General features: G+C 46.7%; 1 protein-coding gene across 5 annotated transcripts in view; it reads right to left on the bottom strand.

Annotated features, from left to right (window-relative positions):
- The window catches only part of ADAMTSL2 (ADAMTS like 2), a 94535-nt gene that overhangs the window by 40061 nt on the left and 35743 nt on the right, over positions 1-18731 (bottom strand). For all 5 annotated transcript variants that reach the window (XM_032232740.1, XM_032232739.1, XM_032232737.1 and 2 more), the window contains exons 9-11: positions 18542-18717; positions 16808-17147; positions 6384-6759 (exon numbers count right to left, since the gene is read on the bottom strand). In XM_032232740.1, coding sequence (XP_032088631.1) covers positions 6384-6759; positions 16808-17147; positions 18542-18717 — 892 coding nt within the window. The remainder of the gene's footprint in view (positions 1-6383; positions 6760-16807; positions 17148-18541; positions 18718-18731) is intronic.

The raw sequence follows: 18731 nt of genomic DNA, 5'->3' as shown, positions 1-18731 counted from the left end.
CGATTTTAAGAGCTGTGGTGGTGCAGTGGTCAGAATGCAGTTGTCAGATCCCTAAAAGTGATACTGCCATTCAATTGGGAGGAGGGGGCCCTTGGAGTCAATTTATTGGCAGTGCCTGTGACAACTGATATTTTACAACTGGTTTCCTGATGCCGAAATGCCTGAGATCCCATCATCTTTTGGAGGAATGTTTATGATGGCCATCTGGGACATAGCACTTTACTGTGTAATGGAAGATAGCCATGGGAATGTATGTTTATTCGGCTCTTAGGGCAGTTGATAAAGGAAACATCTTCACACCTGTGTATTGGATAGAATCTGCATTCTAACAAATGGGAGGGGTCTCTACTGCTTTAATTCTACTTGCATTGCGTAAGAGGATTCAGACGTTGCTTTGATTTCAACAGTTTCCATGCTTCTTAATAAAAGGTTCCTTTTGAAATACTCCGTTTCAAGAGTCTTCACTTTCTTAAGTTAGGAGATGAGCCCTTCCAACTGTACTGCAGGCTCCTTTTGCTGCCTGCCTGTCATTTGGTAGTTAAAATCTGACATCCCAAGGGCTCAGTTCCAGTCATCATCCTCAAATAAATGGATGGTGTGAACATACTAGAAATGAGGACCTAGAACAGTACCTGAGTTGCTACATAAATTACCAACAGCACAATTGGACAGACCTCTTCCTGTTTGCTGAGGTGGCCTATAATAACTCTGCTACAGCTGGTGCTGCTATAATAACATAGCAGCACCAGATTCACCCCTTTCAAAATGACTAAGGATGAGACTTTGCACCCATGCCTGAGCTGCCCTAACCACCCCCGCATTTTGAAATTAAGAATATCTTAGACTCCCATAGACACCAAGGAAAACGTCAGTATTTGGTAACGTGGAAGGACTTCCTTCCTTCAGAAACTGAATGGGTGGACCTTAAGCACATTAAAAGAGGCCAAACTTCTCAAACATTTCCACAACCAGTATCCTAACAAACCAAAATAGCACCATACTCTAACTGTATTTCTACCTTGTTTCTCTTTTATGTTGTGTCTTTCCATTTGTTTTGCAGGACTAATGTCCCTGTCAAGGGGAGGCAGCCTTATCAAACCATCAGCTTCAGCTTGGCAACTTGCCGGCACCAAGGAGTGGGGAACAAAAGGGCACTTTGCTGTGAACTCTCCCATGAACTCTGCACAGAACTTAAAAGACGTCAAGATCTAGGAGAGACTAATTTATACATTGACTACCAAGCTGAGTGTATCAAAAATAAGTCCTACAGCCCACATTTCAACAACCCCCACCATCCAAAACTAGGTATACACGCCCCTTACTTTCTCAAGACCCACCACTATAGATCTCAAATGCAAGCTACTTAACGCAAGAAGACTTGCAAACAAAATGCCTTCTCTTACTAAATATGGCTTTATTCAATATTATATTTGTCTACGAGACGTGGTTGAATACATCCCTCCCAGACTCCATTACCACAGTAAGAGACTATCTGTCAGATCCCTAAAAGTGATACTGCCATTCAAATGGGAGTTGGGGAGCCTCGGAGTTAAATCATTAGTTACATCTGTAACAACTGAGTTTTACAACTTTACAACTGGTTTCCTGGCACCAGGAGACTGAAGGTCCCAACATCTCTGGGGGGGATGTTTATGATAACCATGTGGGATATATTATTACTTAAGAGTCTTTACTTTCTCAAGTTAGGAGAGGAGTCATTGCACTATCATGTTTACTGGTCCGATCGTGAAAATCGTAGAGGGGGTGGTGTTGCTATCGTCTATAAAAAGTCTCTAAATCTAAAAAATATCCAAGTTACATAGGAACTTGCTCTTCCTGAGACCATTGTCTGCAAGCTGTCATTAAATACCACATTTTGCTTCTTATGTTACAGAGCCCCTGATTATGACCTCAAACATGTGAACAAGCTAACCTCACTACTAACGTGGGCAGCCTAACCTCACTACTAACGTGGGCAGCCTCCTGCCCACACCCTCCTATCTTTCTTAGAGACCTCAATCTACCTCTTATTAATTGGACCATAAATGAATGTACATCTGAACTCATACACGCAACCTTGTACAATGCTGTTACTAATCTGGAACTAGATCAACTAGTAATTAACAACACTAGACTCAACAACTGCCTTGATATCTTCTGCAACAGTTTAAACTCAATTTATAGACTACAAATAAAAAAACCCTTTTCCAGCATGATTGACTTTTGTTTCAATATACTCCCTTACTAAGATAATCACAATGATGGTATCCCCAATTACACAAAATGATCTGCTACAATGTCCTACCTGTCAATGACTACTTCAGCATCAACAGCAACAATACATGAGCTCACAATAGATCCAAAGTTAATGTAAACCGCTCCAAACTTGATTGCAGAAAATGCAACTTCAGCAATCAAGTGGTCAATGCCTGGAATACTCTACCTGATTCCGTTGTTAGTTCCTCAAACCCCCATATCTTTAACTTTAAACTGTCAACCGTGGACCTCACACGTTTCCCTTTTGTTGTTGTTGTTTATACAATCATATTATATTTGCAACACATTTTATATCTTTTACGTATCCATTGTGTTTCCTTTGTCTGTACATATAAATCTTATATAACTATATCTATTGTTTCATATATCTTTTCTATTAGTTCCATATATAACATCCTTTATATCCTTTTCCTAAGAGCTCCCTAAGGGAGTGTGCATAAGCGCACCAATGTGCCCATCGTCCCTGTCCTACTGTCCCCATTGATATGTAGTCATTTTAAGTGTTCATGGCCATGCTATACTTATTTATATCTATCTATTTGTACCAATCTCATGTGAAAATGTCCATGTCTATACTAATACTTGTTACCTTGTACATGTTGACAAATAAATAAGTATTTAAGAGCCACGGTGGCGCAGTGTTTAGAGTGCAGTACTGAAGGCTCCTTCTGCTGACTGCTGGTTGCCTGCAAATTGGCAGATTGAATCTCACCAGGCTCAAGGTTGACTCGGCCTTCATTCCTTCTGAGGTGGGTAAATGAGGACCCAGATTGTTGGAGACAAGAGGCTGACTCTATAAACTGCTTAGGGAGGGTTGTAAAGCACTATGAAGCGGTATATAAGTCTAAGGGCTATGACTATTGCTATTTGAGTTAAGAAAGAGATTTGTTTCTAGATTGATTGATATGGAAATGGTGGTAGATGGGCATCTTTGATGTAGGGGTTTCATATCCTTTAGGCATGAAAGCCAGCTGGGTGACTATGGGGCAGGCACTGAATCATGAACTAATGCAAGGCTTATATGAGTTCACAGAATATGTTACACCACCAACAAAACCAACAAAATAAAAGTAAGCAAGTTTTAGGAGTGAAGACACTAGTCTTATAATGTGTGTCTGAACTTGGTCTGACATAAAGAGGTCACAGAAGACACCACACCCTCTTTGGTTCTGGTTACAGGGCTGTGGTATAAAACAGCCCTTTTAATTTGCTACTGAGGTCTTAGGGCCGCCGCACATGAGCCAGACAAGGTCATGTTCCTGTACCACAGACCACCAGGGGCTGAGCTCTGTGACACACAGAGCCACAAAATGCTCACTTCCTCCTCAACTGGATAGGAGAACTCAAGAGAACCGTTATGGACTGGATGAGGGCTAACAAGCTTGTACTCAACCCGGAGAAGACCGAGTGGCTGTTGTGCTTTCCTCCCAAAAATTCGATCGGTGTTCCATCGCTCAGGCTGGGGGGTCAAACTCTATACCCCTCAGAGAGGGTTCGCAACTTGGGAGTCCTCCTGGACCCACAGCTGACTTTTGACCATCATTTGACGGCTGTGACCAGGGGGGCATTTGCCCAGGTTCGCCTGGTGCGCCAGTTGCGACCCTACCTGAACCAGGAGGCCCTCACAACAGTCACTCGGGCCCTTGTGACCTCTAGGCTGGAATACTGCAACGTGCTCTACATGGGGCTGCCCTTGAAGAGCATCCGGCGACTCCAGCTAGTCCAGAATGCAGCCGCGCGAGTGATTGTGGGTGCACCTCGGTTCACCCACATAACACCTATCCTCCGCGAGCTGCGCTGGCTACCTGTTGATCTCCAGGTGCGCTTCAAGGTGCTACTTATCACTCATAAAGCCCTTCATGGTAGTGGGTCTGCGTACTTGAGAGACCGCCTCCTGCCAATTACCTCCCTGCGACCAATAAGATCACATAGATTAGGCCTCCTCCGAGTTCCATCTGCCAGTCAATGCCGACTGGCAACTACACGGAGGAGAGCCTTTTCAGTAGTAGCTCCGACCCTTTGGAACGATCTCCCCGTGGAGATTCGTACCCTCACCACCGTCCAGACCTTCCGCACAGCCCTTAAGACCTGGCTAGCCCGTCAGGCCTGGGGACAAAGATAACTGCCCCCACCCGAATGATGAATGAATGTTGTTTACTATTTTACTTCTATGTATTGTTGTGTCTATTGTCTGTATACCCCCCCCCCTTTATTTTATGTAAGCCGCCCTGAGTCCCCTCAGGGAAAAGGGCAGCCTATAAGCAACAATAAATAAAAAAATAAATAATAATAAGAAGGCAGATGGGAACTTGGAATGAATGACAGTAGCCCTTTCAAAGTCAAGTTGCATTCTGAGTTGGGTTGAAAAATGACTGATAATTGGCTCCCAATTTCAAGCCAACATCAGTGTAGCCACAATTTGTTCCACGTTTGGATTCCTCATGTTCTGTGCTCTCCGGGTCTGACTCGGTTGCAATGCAGGCTGCCGGAGTGCTGGACTTGGAAATTCGCCTGGCCTAGCTGAGTCTCACCTGCAATAAGTCCCTGCCAGCCTTGCTGTTGGGGTTTGCAGAGCAAGCCTTCTCCTTCATACTCCAAATGTCTTAGGAACTGTGTCCATCTTCTGAAGGAGTGCTTAAAAGGGCCGGGATGCAAAACCCAGATTCTGGTTCAGGCTCCTGTTATCTGGGACTGAAAGAGCTTCAATTCCAAATGAACCCCCTATCAAAAGAACCTTCCTGCTCTGTTTTCTCTGTTCCAGCATAAAACCAGAAAAATCATTAATAGCAGTATATCTTTCTTCCTTTTTATTTGAAGAAAGTTTTGATATTAAACACCTGATTGTAATCTGTATAATACATTTTTCACTCAAGGGGTCCTTAGTGCTCTCTGAGCTTGGTTGTTTTCCTGCATTTTTCATTTATTTTCAAAATTACCATAATTACCAAAAGGAAATTGATCCTAAATTTAAGAAGTTCCTCTTCAAACAAAGAAAGAGAAAAACAATTATGTGAATGTATACTTAAAATGGTGTGTAAGAGAATAAAAAAATAAATTTAAAAAAGAAAGAAAGAAAGAGAAAAACAAAACGTATGAATCCTGTGCAATGTTCAATCGCCCAAACTTGTTAACTAATGGTTGCCAGTTCTGTCTTAAACCAAATTAACTGCCTATAAAAGAAGGCATTTCATATGTAAATTTAATCTACTAATAATATCTACACATAGAGGTTATCATTTCATACACCAAATGCACATTAACTGTTTATTCATTCCCCACTATCCTGTCAGAGCTGAAGAAGCTTCTTGGATGAGAAGCAAAAAGGACCTTTGGGACTAAATGTTTACACACTCAAGCCTACATATGTCTCCTTCCTCCTTCTTGTAGGAATAGAACAGGAAAAAAGAGGAAATGGATAGTGCTCCAAGAAAGGAAGGAAAAAGAAAAGGAGAAATAGAATGAAATGAAGGCGGGGTAGAAGAGAAATTATGTAAAGTTCAAAGATTTTTGAGCTGGACTCAGCAAGCATCAGCCCAATAGCTCTTCCTGCCAGATCCCCATGTTTAGTACTTTTGAGGTCTCGGAGTCCTTTCCTCCTCTTCCAGGAGAAAAGGAGGGCATGCCCTATACGTATTAAGACAAGTCTCTCCTAGGTCAAACCTCCTAGGTAAGCTAGACTGGGAACATGACCAGATAAGACAATTCTACTTTTTGTAAAACTACATTAATAGAATCATGCAAGTCTATCAGTTTCCTTTCTAAGCTTCTTTCTCTGACCACTTGGGACTCCTGCCTTGCTTGTCTAATCATTCCCTCCTTCTCTCTTCCTTCAAGGCCATTCTCACACACCATGATTTCTGCCTCTCTGGAGGGAAGGATGCTGTGAGGACAGAAAAGGTCTTCACTTAAAGAAGTGAGTTTCCATTGAGGCAAATGTGCAACAACTTCCTCTTTTTACACACGGTTATTTTGGAAGGCAGCTCAATTTCTTTTTGTTTAACTAACAGTATCCTTCCAACTTACTATACGGGCCTTCATCTTGAAATGCATTAGAAGCAACATCAGAGCAAAATTTCACTTGCCAAGAAGCGTCCTCAGTTCCTTACCTCGTCTTCTGGGTTCTGTTCCCCATGGCAGAAGAAATAGTAGCGTTGGAAAGCTGGATCTCTGAAGATGCGTTGCTGGCTTCCTCGTGGGTCAGCTCCATAAAAGTGCCATTAGCCACATAAGCCAGCAGCTCATCACTGTCATCATAATCAACATAAAGACCGTCTATTTCAGGCCCAAAGGTGTTGATAGGTTTCACTGGAGAAAAGATACTATTCAGGGTCTTATTCCAGATGGATTCTTTCGAATCTGATCTCTTATCCCCAAAGCTGTGGAGGATTGCATTTTCTGAAAGGATCTCTTGGGAAGGGAGAAGGGAGTCCAGTTTGCTTCCATTTCCTTCCACCTTATAATTGGTTTTAGTTGTGTTTGATTCTGGAATGAAAGGGGGGGGAATCAAAGGTAACTGAAGTGAACAATTGGGCAAATTCAAAAAATGAAATGGAAAATGTCAGTTCTGCTCAGACTCCCAATGTTCTACTGTGATAATCCAGAAAACCCTTGAGATAAGGATTGTAAATCCAATTTTTATAATTCCATAATGTAGATGGAGACTTCTGAGGCTGAGAGATAATGTTGGGTTCACACACTAAATCCCATAGTTTTGCTGTAAAAATAAAACTTGATAATCTAGAGTTGCTTGGTCCAGAAAACCTGGCATTCTGGACACGGCCCAATTTGACCCAGTAACTTCAATGTGACTCATCCAGATTTGGAAGAAAATTTAACAGCAGAGGGCTCTGTTTCTTACACAATATGGGAACAACACAAACAGCAGAAACTTTTTCATTTAAACTCTTCAGACTGTTTTAAGAGTATAACAAAGCATGCCAAAATTCATAGAAATGCAGACTAGGTGAAAAAGGTGTCCATAATTTGCTCCAACGAAGAATGTGATTGTTGTTTGCTATACTATAGTAGCCATTAGGATGGCAAACATGCTTGCTAAATATTGCATCAATAGATTGATGAAATGGGTAAAGGATCAAGGTTGTTATTTTTTTTAACAAGGAATACTGTGTCCCTTTCCTGAACGAGACAGCAAAGATTCTTCTGGAATGGGGTGACATACAAGGAATTTGGAGGGCTGCACAAGCCATGGAGGCCCTGGGCAATGGCCACTTGAGTGTAAGAAAAGAAAGGGCCCAAGGATTCCAGGGAGCTGCCCAGAATATGGGGGAGAAGCGGGGGGGAGACATGGAAGGCAGGAGCCGAAGAATGCACTTTGTTCAAAAGGAAGAGGTCACACGGAAGAGAAGGAAGTATGGTGTTACATATGAAGGAAATGCACTGAGACCAGGAATCTGAGGGTCCAGCCAGAACATCTGGGTAGGAATGGAAGGGAGCAGAACATTATTAGAGCAGAGTTAGAGATTGCCAAACTAGGCAGATGATCTGGAGAAAGTCTTTCTGGATTAATTTCCAAATGTTTGTGGAAGGAAGACACAATAATAACAGACAAATTCAACTACTTGCACATCTGTTGGAAAACCAACTCAGCCAAAATGGCAAGGTCCCAAAATGTTCTTCCGTGGCCTTGGTTGGCTTTATTTTGTAGGAGGCTGATGAAAAACAAGGAGACTGATTCTCCCAAATCTTATTGCAACCCCTGGAAATGCCGTAGGATTTTTGCAAGGAAGCAATTCTCTTTTCTTAGGGTCCTAGAGAAAGGAGAACTGCTCATATCTCCCCCCAGGCTCAGAAGATCCAACTTCAACGCCCTTAAAAAAAGTAGTGAGCAGACTCCCAAGGAATGCCAGAACTGTAAAGGCCTGGATGGGATGCAAGAGGCTTTGGCTCACCCAGGCAACACTGAGGCACCGGAAACCTTCCATCTTTGGTTCAGGATGGGGTGGCACACAATCTGGGGATCCACCTGGACCCAGCTTTGGCTAGAAGGGCTTTGTGTGCAATTTCCAGTTGTGCATCAGATGTGCCTGTTCCTGGCCTGGAGAGTGGGGAGAGTCTGCTCATGCCTTAGACCCCTCCCACTAGGATTACTCTACGTGGGCTGCTCTTGAGGAATATATGGAACTTCAGGTCCTGCTCCATAAACTACTTTGGCTCCTGGTGTGCTTCTGGGTACAATTCAAGATTCTGGTTGTCAACTTTAAAGCTTTTTCATGGCTTAGGTCTGGATGGTCTTTTTTCTACTGCTTCTATCCATCCTGTCTGCTCTAGTAGGAGAGGCATATCTTGGGCATCATCAGTAAAAGAGTGTCAGCTGGCAGGGCCCAGAAGGAGGCTCTCTTCTGCCATGACCACTGCGCTTTAAAACATCATCCCATTGTCTCAAGTGGTCTAGTGTCTCTTGCTTGATCAGGGGGTTCGACTAGAAGAGCTCCAAGGTCCCTTCTAGGTCTGTTATTCTGACACCAGACTAGATCTGACCCTGCTGGTCCTTTAAAATATCATTGAAATGTAGTTTTGTGCAAAGATGTGGGTATCTGGGTGTATGAAAGAGCCCACTTCTTGGCTTTGTTGATGGTCATGTTCAAGATGCTTGACTGCCACATGTTTTTATTTTTCTAGTACACATTTTATCTATTTTACTCTAAGCCACCTAAAGACACATATGTGATATTAACAGCTTAACAGAGTTGGAAGGGACTTTGTAGGTCATCTAGTCCAACCCCCCCCAAGCAGGAGACCCTATATCATTTCAGACAGAGGGCAGTCCGGTCTTTTCTTGAAAGCTTCCAGGGATGAAGCTCCCACAAACCTCTGAAGGCAACTTCTGTTCCTTGGGTTGATTGTTCTCACTGTCAGAAAATTTCTCCTTATTTCTAGGTTGAATCTCTCCTTGATCAGTTTCTATCCATTGTTCCTTGTCTGGCCTTCAGATGCTTTGGAGAATAGCTTGACCCCCTCCTCTTTCTGGCAGCCCCTCAAATATTGGAAGACTGATCTCATGTCTCCCCTGGTCCTTCTCTTCACTAGACTAGCTATGCCCAGTTCCTGCAGCCGTTCATTGTATGTTTTAGTTCCCTAATCAAATCAAATCAAATAAACACATGGAAAATTAACACAATTATCAATGAGAGTACATCAAAACTTAGTATATTGCAGGGCTATGTTTTAGGCCCTGTGTACTTCAACATATTTATAATAATGAGGGTTTAGAAAACAAGATTATATTTGCAGATGTCACAAATAAAGGAACAACAAAAACAGTTTAAAAGATAGCTCAAAATTCAAGAGGATCTTGATAAAGTAGAACTGTGAATCATGTAACCCCTAATCCCTCTCTTAATTGGACTAGAAATACCTAGTTCAGTCAACCATTCATCATATAGTTAGGCTTCAGATCCCTTAACATCTTGAAGTATATTGTGCAAAGTTATGAGGAAGCAGATTTCAATTGGAGATAGGAGGAATATGTCAACTTGCAAAGCATCCCTGGCCTGCTCTTATCTAAGTGATAAGAGACATTCAGCAATGGAGCATAGTGTCTTGTCGGGAGAGGTGGAGTCCCTCTTGCTTCAATTCATTTTGGCAGATATTATTGAAGATGCTTTAGAAATGCTGTACTGGGGAGTGGTGGGAGCCCTAATCTCCAAGGTCCCTTTCATTGCATTCTGTGGCTCCATCTTTATATACTGTAGTCTTCATTTTTAATTGGACCACTTTACTTGGTCCCCTCCAATTCTTGCTTTGATGACATGTTGATTCTTCTTCTTGTGCCATATCCACCATCAGATGTTGGCAATCCTATTTTTGTCAACAGCCACATGAAAAAATCCTGCTGAGTTTCTTCAAACCAGACCCTTAGGTTTTGAAGCCATGATGTTCTTCTTCTGCCTGGACCTCCTTTGCCTTCAATCTTTCCCTGGAGGATTAAGTGAAGGATGAGGTATTTATCTGGGCGTCACATCACATGTCCAAAATATTCTAACTTTCACTTTTTAATGGTTTTGATGATCTTCTGAGGCAGCTTATCATCTCATTTGTGATTTTGTCAACCCAGCTTATACGTAATAGCCATCTGTAAATCCACATTTCAAATGCTTCTAGTTTCTTCAAGAGGTTTTCTGTCCGAGACTAACTTTCTACTCCGTAGAGCAGGATAAAATGGCAGTTGGACTTACCTGAACTGCATGTTTAGAAGAAAGGCGTGGGAGGAGTAACCAATGGGTATTAACCCAGCCCTCTTGCCTATAGGACACTGAGGTAATCTTTTGAAGCCACACCTACGGCTCTCCTCTGACTTCCCCAGATTAACCAATGGATCGTAGCAGAATCTGAAAGGAAGGACAAACAAGAACAGCCAACACATATCCTTCCTAACCGTTATAGCTGAACCTGGACTCGCTCAGGCCCCCTAGGTGCGGGGCGCCCAGTATGGGGGGGAAGTGACTCCTCCCATGCCTTTCTTCTAAACATGCAATTCAGGTAAGTCCAACTGCCAGTTTCCGAAGAGAAGGCATGGGAGGAGTAACCAATGGGACATACCAAAGCTAGATGTCCTGGGAGGGATAAATGGGCCTGAGCCCCCTGGAGAGTCCAGGACTCCCCGCAGTACCCTCCTGCCGAAGGCAGCCTCCGCGGAGGCAAAGGCGTCTAGTCTGTTGTTTGATGTTTGATAAAGCGAGAAGGAGAGGCCCAGGCGGCCGCCCGGCAGATCTCCTCTATGGGGGCCTGGGTGGACCAGGCTGCTGAGGTGGCTGCACTTCTGGTGGAGTGTGCTGTGATGCCCTCTGGGACCTGGAGTCCTTGTACCCTATAGGCCTGAGAAATGGCCACTCTAATCCATCTGCTGATAGTGGCCGGAGAGACCTTAGCTCCCCAGGAGGAAGGTTGGTAAGACACGAAGAGGGCCTCCGGACGCCTAAAGGGGGCCGTGCGCTTAAGGTATATGCGCAAGGCTCTTCTGACATCCAGCTTGTGCCAGGATGTCTCCCTCTCCCCGGAGGGATGGGGACAGAAATCCGGTAGGATTTCTAGATCCCTGTGAAAGGGGGAGTTAACCTTGGGCATGAAGGCGGGGTCAAGCCTGAGGATGACCTTGTTATCTAAGAAGGTGCAGAGATCCACCCTGCTGGAGAGAGCGTTGATCTCAGAGACTCTCCTGGCCGAGGTGATGCCGACCAGGAAAACGACCTTAAGGGTCAGCAATTGGAGGGAAATTTCCCTCAAAGGTTTGAACGGTGCTTCCGTCAAGGCCTGGAGGACCGTGGGAAGGTCCCAGGTGGGGAATCGATGGACCACTGAGGGTTTCAGATTCGCCGCCTCCTTGAGGAAGCGTTTCAGCACCGGATGTTGGGACAAGGGGGGGGGCATTCACACACCCCCAAGAACCGTGGAAACCTGTCGCCTAAGAGTACTGGTGGCCACACCCTTCTCATGGCCCTCCTGGAGGAAGTCCAGGACTTGTGGAACTGAGGACGAAGCTGGTCGGAGGCCCTTAGCTCGGCACCAGTCTGCGAAGGCCACCCAGGAAGCGTTGTAGATGCGGGTGGTGGACTGCCTTCTGGACGCCTCTACTGTCCTGATGACACTTTTGGAAAAATGGGCCTCCCTTAATTGTTCCCGCTCAATCGCCAGACGGTCAGATGAAGCCACTTCGGGTCCGGATGCTCCAGGCATCCCCTGTTCAGGGCTGGGGACAGCCACCAACGAAACGATAGCAGCACCTGGGGGGACACTCGGATCCTGAAGGAGGCGTCGCTCGTCCCGGCTCTCTGGTGGGGCAGCAGGAACCACTGGAGCTCCGTGGCGTGTAGTCGAGCCCATGGTACGATCCCTATGCACGAGATGAACTTCCCCAGGAAAGAAGAACTATAGGGGCAGAGCATAACTTGCAAACCTCATGGATCATCTTAACAATGCTGTCCTTGCGATCCTGGGACAGAAAAACCTCCCCCACTACTGAATCAATGATGGACCCTAGATGAAGGAGCCTGGTGGTTGGTACCAGGTGACTCTTCTCCAGGTTGATGGAGAAACCCAGGGCCCTGAGGGTGTTGATGGTGGTCCCCAAGTCCTGTTAAGCTGACTCTGGTGATCTGGCTAAGACGAGGATGTCGTCTAGATAACAGAACAAAATGACTGGGAGGGAGCGTAGATGACCAGCAGCCGCTGCTAGAACCTTAGTGAATGTCTTCGGCGCTGAGGCCAGCCCAAAGGGATGGGCCCTGTATTGGAAGTGGTTCCCTTCATGGGAAAACCTAAGACATTTGCGGTGTTCCGGGGCGATCCTGATGTGCAGGTATACCTCTGTGAGATCAATAGAGGCTAGGAAATCGCCCGGACGGATGCCCTCCAGGATGGATTTGAGGGAGGCCATCTTAAATTTGCGGTATACCACCCTGGAATTAAGGAGTTTAGGATCCAGGATGGCTCTCCAACCCCCTGAACTCTTGGGGACTAGGAAGAGGTTCGAGTAGAAGCCGGAGCCCTTCTCCCCCTCTGGGACTCTTTCAATGGCCCGATATCTAGTAGATGTTTAATGTCCTTGGCCTTAAGGGCCCGTTTGGTTGGGTCTGTGGAGGAGGCGAAGGTGCGGAACCTACTGGAGGGGAGAGAGCGAAACTCCAGGTGTAGCCCGAGCCTTACCGTCTGGAGTACCCACTCATCCGAGGTGATACGTTCCCAGGCATCCACGAACAGGGAGAGGTGACCGCCGATGGGGTGATCCAGGGATGGATCACTTGAACCTGCGGAAGGGGCGACCGCCTTCTCCTCGAAAGGGCCGCTTGCCTTGCTGTTGGCCCCTGAATCTGTCCCTCTGGAATTGTCTATCCCCCTGGCTGTGGAACCTGGGGTTCTGGTACCTCTGGTTCTGGTTGTTCCCGTCGGGTGGTCTGTATGCAGTCCTCCTGGGGTATGGCGCATGGCGGAAGTCCGAGCATCTGGTCGTTGTTGGGAAGACCTTCCGCTTGTTCTTATCCTCCACGAGGATAAGATCCAGCACCATCCCAAACAGCTTCTCCCCGGTGTAGTCTGCCCGTTAGGTGCCACTTCATCCGGGACTCTGCCTGCCAGTGGTGTAACCAGAGCAGGCGCCCAGAAGCAACCGAGGAAGACATAGCCCAAGACGCATACTTTACCGCATCCAGAGTGGCGTCCGCTGAGAACTGCGTTGCCGCCAGCATCTTGGATATGTCTTGCAGCAGGCGAACCTCTGAGGCCAGAATCCTGTCCCTCAGCTGCTCCAACCACAGAACCATGGACCTGTTGAAGAAGGAAGCCGAGGCGGCTGCCCTGATGGCCCAGGTGATGGCCTGGAATGTCTTGCGCAGAACAATGTCTGCCTTCTTGTCCTCCGCCTTGAGACAGTTGGCGGTGTCTCCTGCGATAACCGCTGAGGATGAAGCTAGGGTGGCCACCGGATTGTCCACCTCAGGTACCTGGAGAGCTTGGGCAAAGGTCTGATTAAGATTGTAAAACTTTCTCTCATTTCCCCCTGGAGTGGGGAAGGACCCTGGCTTTCCCACTGGGACTTGAGCACCTCCATGAACATTTCTGGCATAGGAATCTCCTCCTTAGCCACGGGAGGTCTATGGAAGGGCCCCTTCTTCCTTTTACCTTTCCCAGCCCCAGATGTCTCAGCTACAGCCTTAGGATCTGGTAGGAGATCCAGATCTGCTGTGGCCGATGCCTTGCGAAGCAAGGAACTGAATAAGGACGGGGGAAAGAGGCCCGCTACCATGGAATCATCCTCTACCTGGGGATCCTCATCCTCTGAGAACCCCACATCCTTCAATTCTCCCTCCTCCAGGTCGGAAGCCTCGCTAGCTGTGGAAGAGGAGGGAGACCTGGCTTCCCTGGCAGCTGAAGTACTGGGGCGTTCTTGCTGTCCCCTGGGAGGCTCCTGTGGGGCCCTGCTCCTGGAGCTCTGAGGCTGCTGGTTTAAACTAGAGGCCATTACCTGGGCCAATGCCCTAGCCTGCATGTCCTGGAAGCTGTTAGTGATATCAGGCAGGGCAGGCTGGAGCTCTGGAGGCTGGAGAAATTCCCTGGGTTCAGGGGATAGAGGAGCCAAGCGAGGCCTGGCTGGACTGGTGGCCCTGCGCCCAAAGGGATCCGCTCTCGACTCCGCTGGAGGAGCAGGCGAAAGGGGGGGCGATTGAGAACTGTGCCCCCTATGGGAGCCCCTTGGTGAGGCTGGAGATGCTGCCCAGGCCTCAACCCGGGCTGGATGCCTGCGGGAGGATCGTGATCTGAAAGGGGAAGGGCTGATGGTCACCCTGAACTCCCTGGCCGAGGCCCTGGTCGTCCTGGCCTCCTTCCTGGGGGCTGCCTTCTTGGGGGCCCTGGCCTTGTCCCTCCTCACTGGGGATCTCCCCCTGAGAACCGTGGAAACGCCCCTGGAGGTTCTTTCGTCTGGGTCCACACCCCCTGGGGCCCTGGGCCTGGCATCCCTTCTCCTAGTCGCCTCCGCCATTACTTACGGTTGCCAACCTCCTCCTTTCTGAAGCCGGCTGCAAAGGTAGATTCTAGCCCTCGAGGCTTGGATCCGCTTCTCTGATCTTCTGCCGCTGGTTTGCGGCCTCAGCTGCCGGCAGGCACAGACCTGGAATACCTCCCGGATCACCGGCGGGGTAGAGCCTAAAGGAAGCCTCTTCTGGCTTCCTGGTGCCTTGTGAGTGCTTTCGGCGTCCGTAGGGGAAACGCTGGTCACGCGCTCACCCATGTGCTCCCAAAATGGCGATGGCAAAGATGGCGACCACTGCTGCAGCCCGGGCTTCTTCACGCAGCTGGGGAATGCTGGAACGATCCTCGATGGATCCTCGGTCCCTGCAGGTCCTCCTTGGCTCTTCCGGATGCCACGCGGCCTCTCTTAACACCCCTGCGATTTTTGGGGCTTCCACCCCTCTTACGCGACCAGCTGGTTGCACGGGCACGTGCGCACGCGCTGGCAAGCACGAAGCTTGGATCGGCGGCGTGGAGCACAGCAGAGGAGTGGTGAGATGGAGAGAAGATTTCTTCAGGTAATCCTTTGTTGTTGAAGAATGTAGCGGAAAAGAAAACTCCTAAGTCTACGAAAAGAAGGGAGAGTCAGAGTAACACTCCTTTCAGGCCGGAGACTGAGGTTAATCTGGGGAAGTCAAAGGAGAGCCGTAGGTGTGGCTTCAAAAAATTACCTCAGTCTCCTATAGGCAAGAGGGCTGGGTTAATACCCATTGGTTACTCCTCCCACGCCTTCTCTTCAGAAACAAGATGTAACATCTGACAAGCTTCATTTTCAATCTTAGGCTTATGTCATGACTGCAGGAGACCTTTTCCATTTTGAAGAATGCTGTTTGAGCTTTCCCTATCCTTGTCTTTACTTCACTGGTCATGTCTCAGCTTTTATGTAAATTAAAACCAAGGTACACGATCCTTTCAACTTTTTCTAGTGGTATTCGTTCTGAATTTATCAGTGGTAAGTTAATGCGTTGTTTGCTGACGACCATGATCTTGGTTTTTGAGGTGTTCAGCTTCAAGCCATATTTTTCAGATATTTCTGAGATTCTGTTGATGAGGAGCTGAAGGTCTTCGTGCTTATTGGCAAGCAGAACTGTATAACAGTATATCTTAAATTGTTGATCTGAACTTTGAGGCCAGTATCGATGTTTTCCATGGCTTCGTTGAAAATTGACTCAGAGTAGATATTAAACAATAGCAGAGACAAATACAGCCCTGTCTGACTCCTCTTTGTATTTCTGCATGTTGATTAGCAAGAAAAATAAATAAGATTTGGATGGCATGATAATTGAATGGATGGCTCAACAACTGTAGAGTCTTATCCATTGTTTCTCATCAATCTGAGCAGAGGCATCCAGCGAGATGATCCAGGGCTCAGGGCTACTTTTCAAGCATTAATCATTTGGATAAGGAGATGGAGGGAATACTTGTCAGATATATAAATTGAGTGATTGGGTTAATACCGGAAAAGACAGAACAGAATTCAAAGCAATCTGGATAGCTTAGAGCAGAGTTTCATGCTAGTTGGGAAATTCTAAAAGTCCAGACACAAAGTGACCATGGCTGAGAAACACCACCTTCAAGAAATGAATTGAAAGAAACAGAACAATGTTGAATATTTTCCACTAGAAAACAGAAATCAAACCCTTGGCCTCGATTCATGAAAACCTTGGAACAGTAGTAGATGGCAAAATGAATTGCCAGCTGTGCAATATGGTGGCAAGGAAGGCAAATACACTTTTGGCCACATCAATCCAAACAGTTTCCAAAGCTCTAAAAGTCCCTGTTTGTTTGTCCAAGTGAAGGCTGGACAGGCATTTGGGTGGGATGCTGTCACTTGAATTCCCTTCTCAAAGGCCATCCAGCTTGAGAGCTCACAGAAATTTACTGCCATGGAAATGAAAAGGGCAGCTTGAAGGTCTTGCTGGAAAAAGGCCTTTCTCGCAAGAGCTTCAGCGGCCACCAGGCAGGACCTCGACAAGAAGAAGGCTGTCCTCAGGTGTGGGTTACTCACCTATGGAGGGTTTGCTCGGGAGGGGAGGGCCGTACTCAAGAGGGGTCCTGGGGTAAACTTCATTGGTCTGCTGCATCTTGCTCAGCTTCAGGTTGTCCCCTCGCCCTTGCCGGCCAAAGAGCAGCTTCTCCAGATGGCCTCTTTCTTGGGAGACGGTGGCCAGCAGGCTGGCATTGAGCTGAGTGAGCCCCCAAAGGAATCCTCCTTCATACTCAGTTTTTTCTTCGCTATTTGATTCAGAGAAGCCGTAGTAAAGTGGCGGCAGCTTTTTCAAATAAGGTCTTGTCTGCAGGATGTATTCGTATGTAATTGATGGGTTTTTACCATTTTGGTTCCAAACCTGAAGGAAAGGGGGGGGGGAATGCCACATCCTTGTTATGTAAAGCAAGGGAGGGGACACAGCTCTTAAGGCAGGAGCTCAAAGGCCCCAAAAGCCACAGACCCAAAAGCCAATCCTCTCTCTCATCACTGGGAGAGGCAGAATGACAGGCTTATCAGGGAGAATGTCTACACTGTAATGTCTCCCCACCCTTGAGAGGACCTGGACAGGCCTTCAGGTGAACCTATCTTGTCCTCGGTCCTTTCACAAGAAGGATCACAGACCATAGAACTGGAGGACCAAGGAAAGGTGGGGGATTAATTCTCTGCACACTTTCCAGAAACCTAAGGTGCATCCTGGGGGTACTTGAGGGGCCCCTGAGTGCTGCTCCTCCTCAAGGCAAGATCTGTTAAAGGCTTTTGGGCTGATTACTTAGTTTTGATCAGGTTTATATATCACTGCTGTCCTACTGACTGTGAGTGGCTACAGCCACAGAGAGTAAAACTATGCCAAGCAGTCAATTATAGTAATTAATACCCCACCTTTCCTTGGTCCGCCAGAGCTCCTCTGAAGAGTCAGGTTTATCCCAGTCTCTGAAGGAATAATATAAGGGGAGGGATCCAGATACCAGGGCAGGCTGTTACACAGGGGGGAGGCCTTTCAAAGACACCCCAACAGAAAGTTGACACCGCATCCCTTATGGAGTGTGACCCTCAGTTTCCTTGGCAAGGGTGTTACATGAGTCATAACTACCTAGGCCATCACAAGCTGTGCCAAACTGTCTCTCCCGCAGGGCTTCCACCCATTGTACCAGATCCAGTGGCAAAAACATGTTTTGGGTCTCCTCAGTCAACAAGGGCGACTTGGTGAATCCTAGGAGCCATGCCTTCCCTAGGGAACAGCCTCCCTTTGAAGGTACTGACAGCCCCATCTATGCTGGACCCCACAATTCAAGAAGGATTCTGGAACATGGGCTCAGGAATGATGACAAGGAGCTTTCAGATTAAATCCTATGAAGAATAGGTAAAGAAACTGGGTATTGTTTAATCTAAAGAGAGCTAAAGGGAGACATGATAACCATCCTCTGATGCCTCAAGTACCCTCCGAGGGAAGAGAAGTTGGATTTATTCTGCGGAATGCAAGCATGTAGGAGAAGAATTGGTCTGTGGAAGCTTTACAGAGAGAGGGATCCAAAATCAAATTAAGGAGAAATTTCCTGACTGTGAAAGCTATTAAACAGTGAAATAGCTTTCTTTCTAAAGCTGCCATCACTGGGTGTTTGGGCAAGAACACCTCTGGAGTATCTTCCAACTTTATGATTTTACAATGTATTTTCTTTGTTTACATACTGGTAACAAGATGGGCGACATTCATGCACTGAAAGGTATTCATATGTTCCAAGAAACAAAACTTACCATGACATTTAAGCCCTGATTGGTAGGCCCTTGTGCAACAATATATTCTATGCCGGTCTCAAAAATGTCCATGGGTCTTCTGTATTTGAAGACAGTCCCTGCAATATTGAAGTTTTGGGGGATGTCTACTCTGTAATCCCCATTGAAGAAGTAAGAGCCACCTTCATCTGCAATGGCTGCAAAATCCAAA

Source organism: Thamnophis elegans, chromosome 16 (assembly GCF_009769535.1).
Source record: "Thamnophis elegans isolate rThaEle1 chromosome 16, rThaEle1.pri, whole genome shotgun sequence".
NCBI lineage: Eukaryota > Metazoa > Chordata > Lepidosauria > Squamata > Colubridae > Thamnophis > Thamnophis elegans.
The sequence above is the reverse complement of the archived record's forward strand: the minus strand, read 5'-3'. Positions and strand labels throughout refer to the sequence as shown.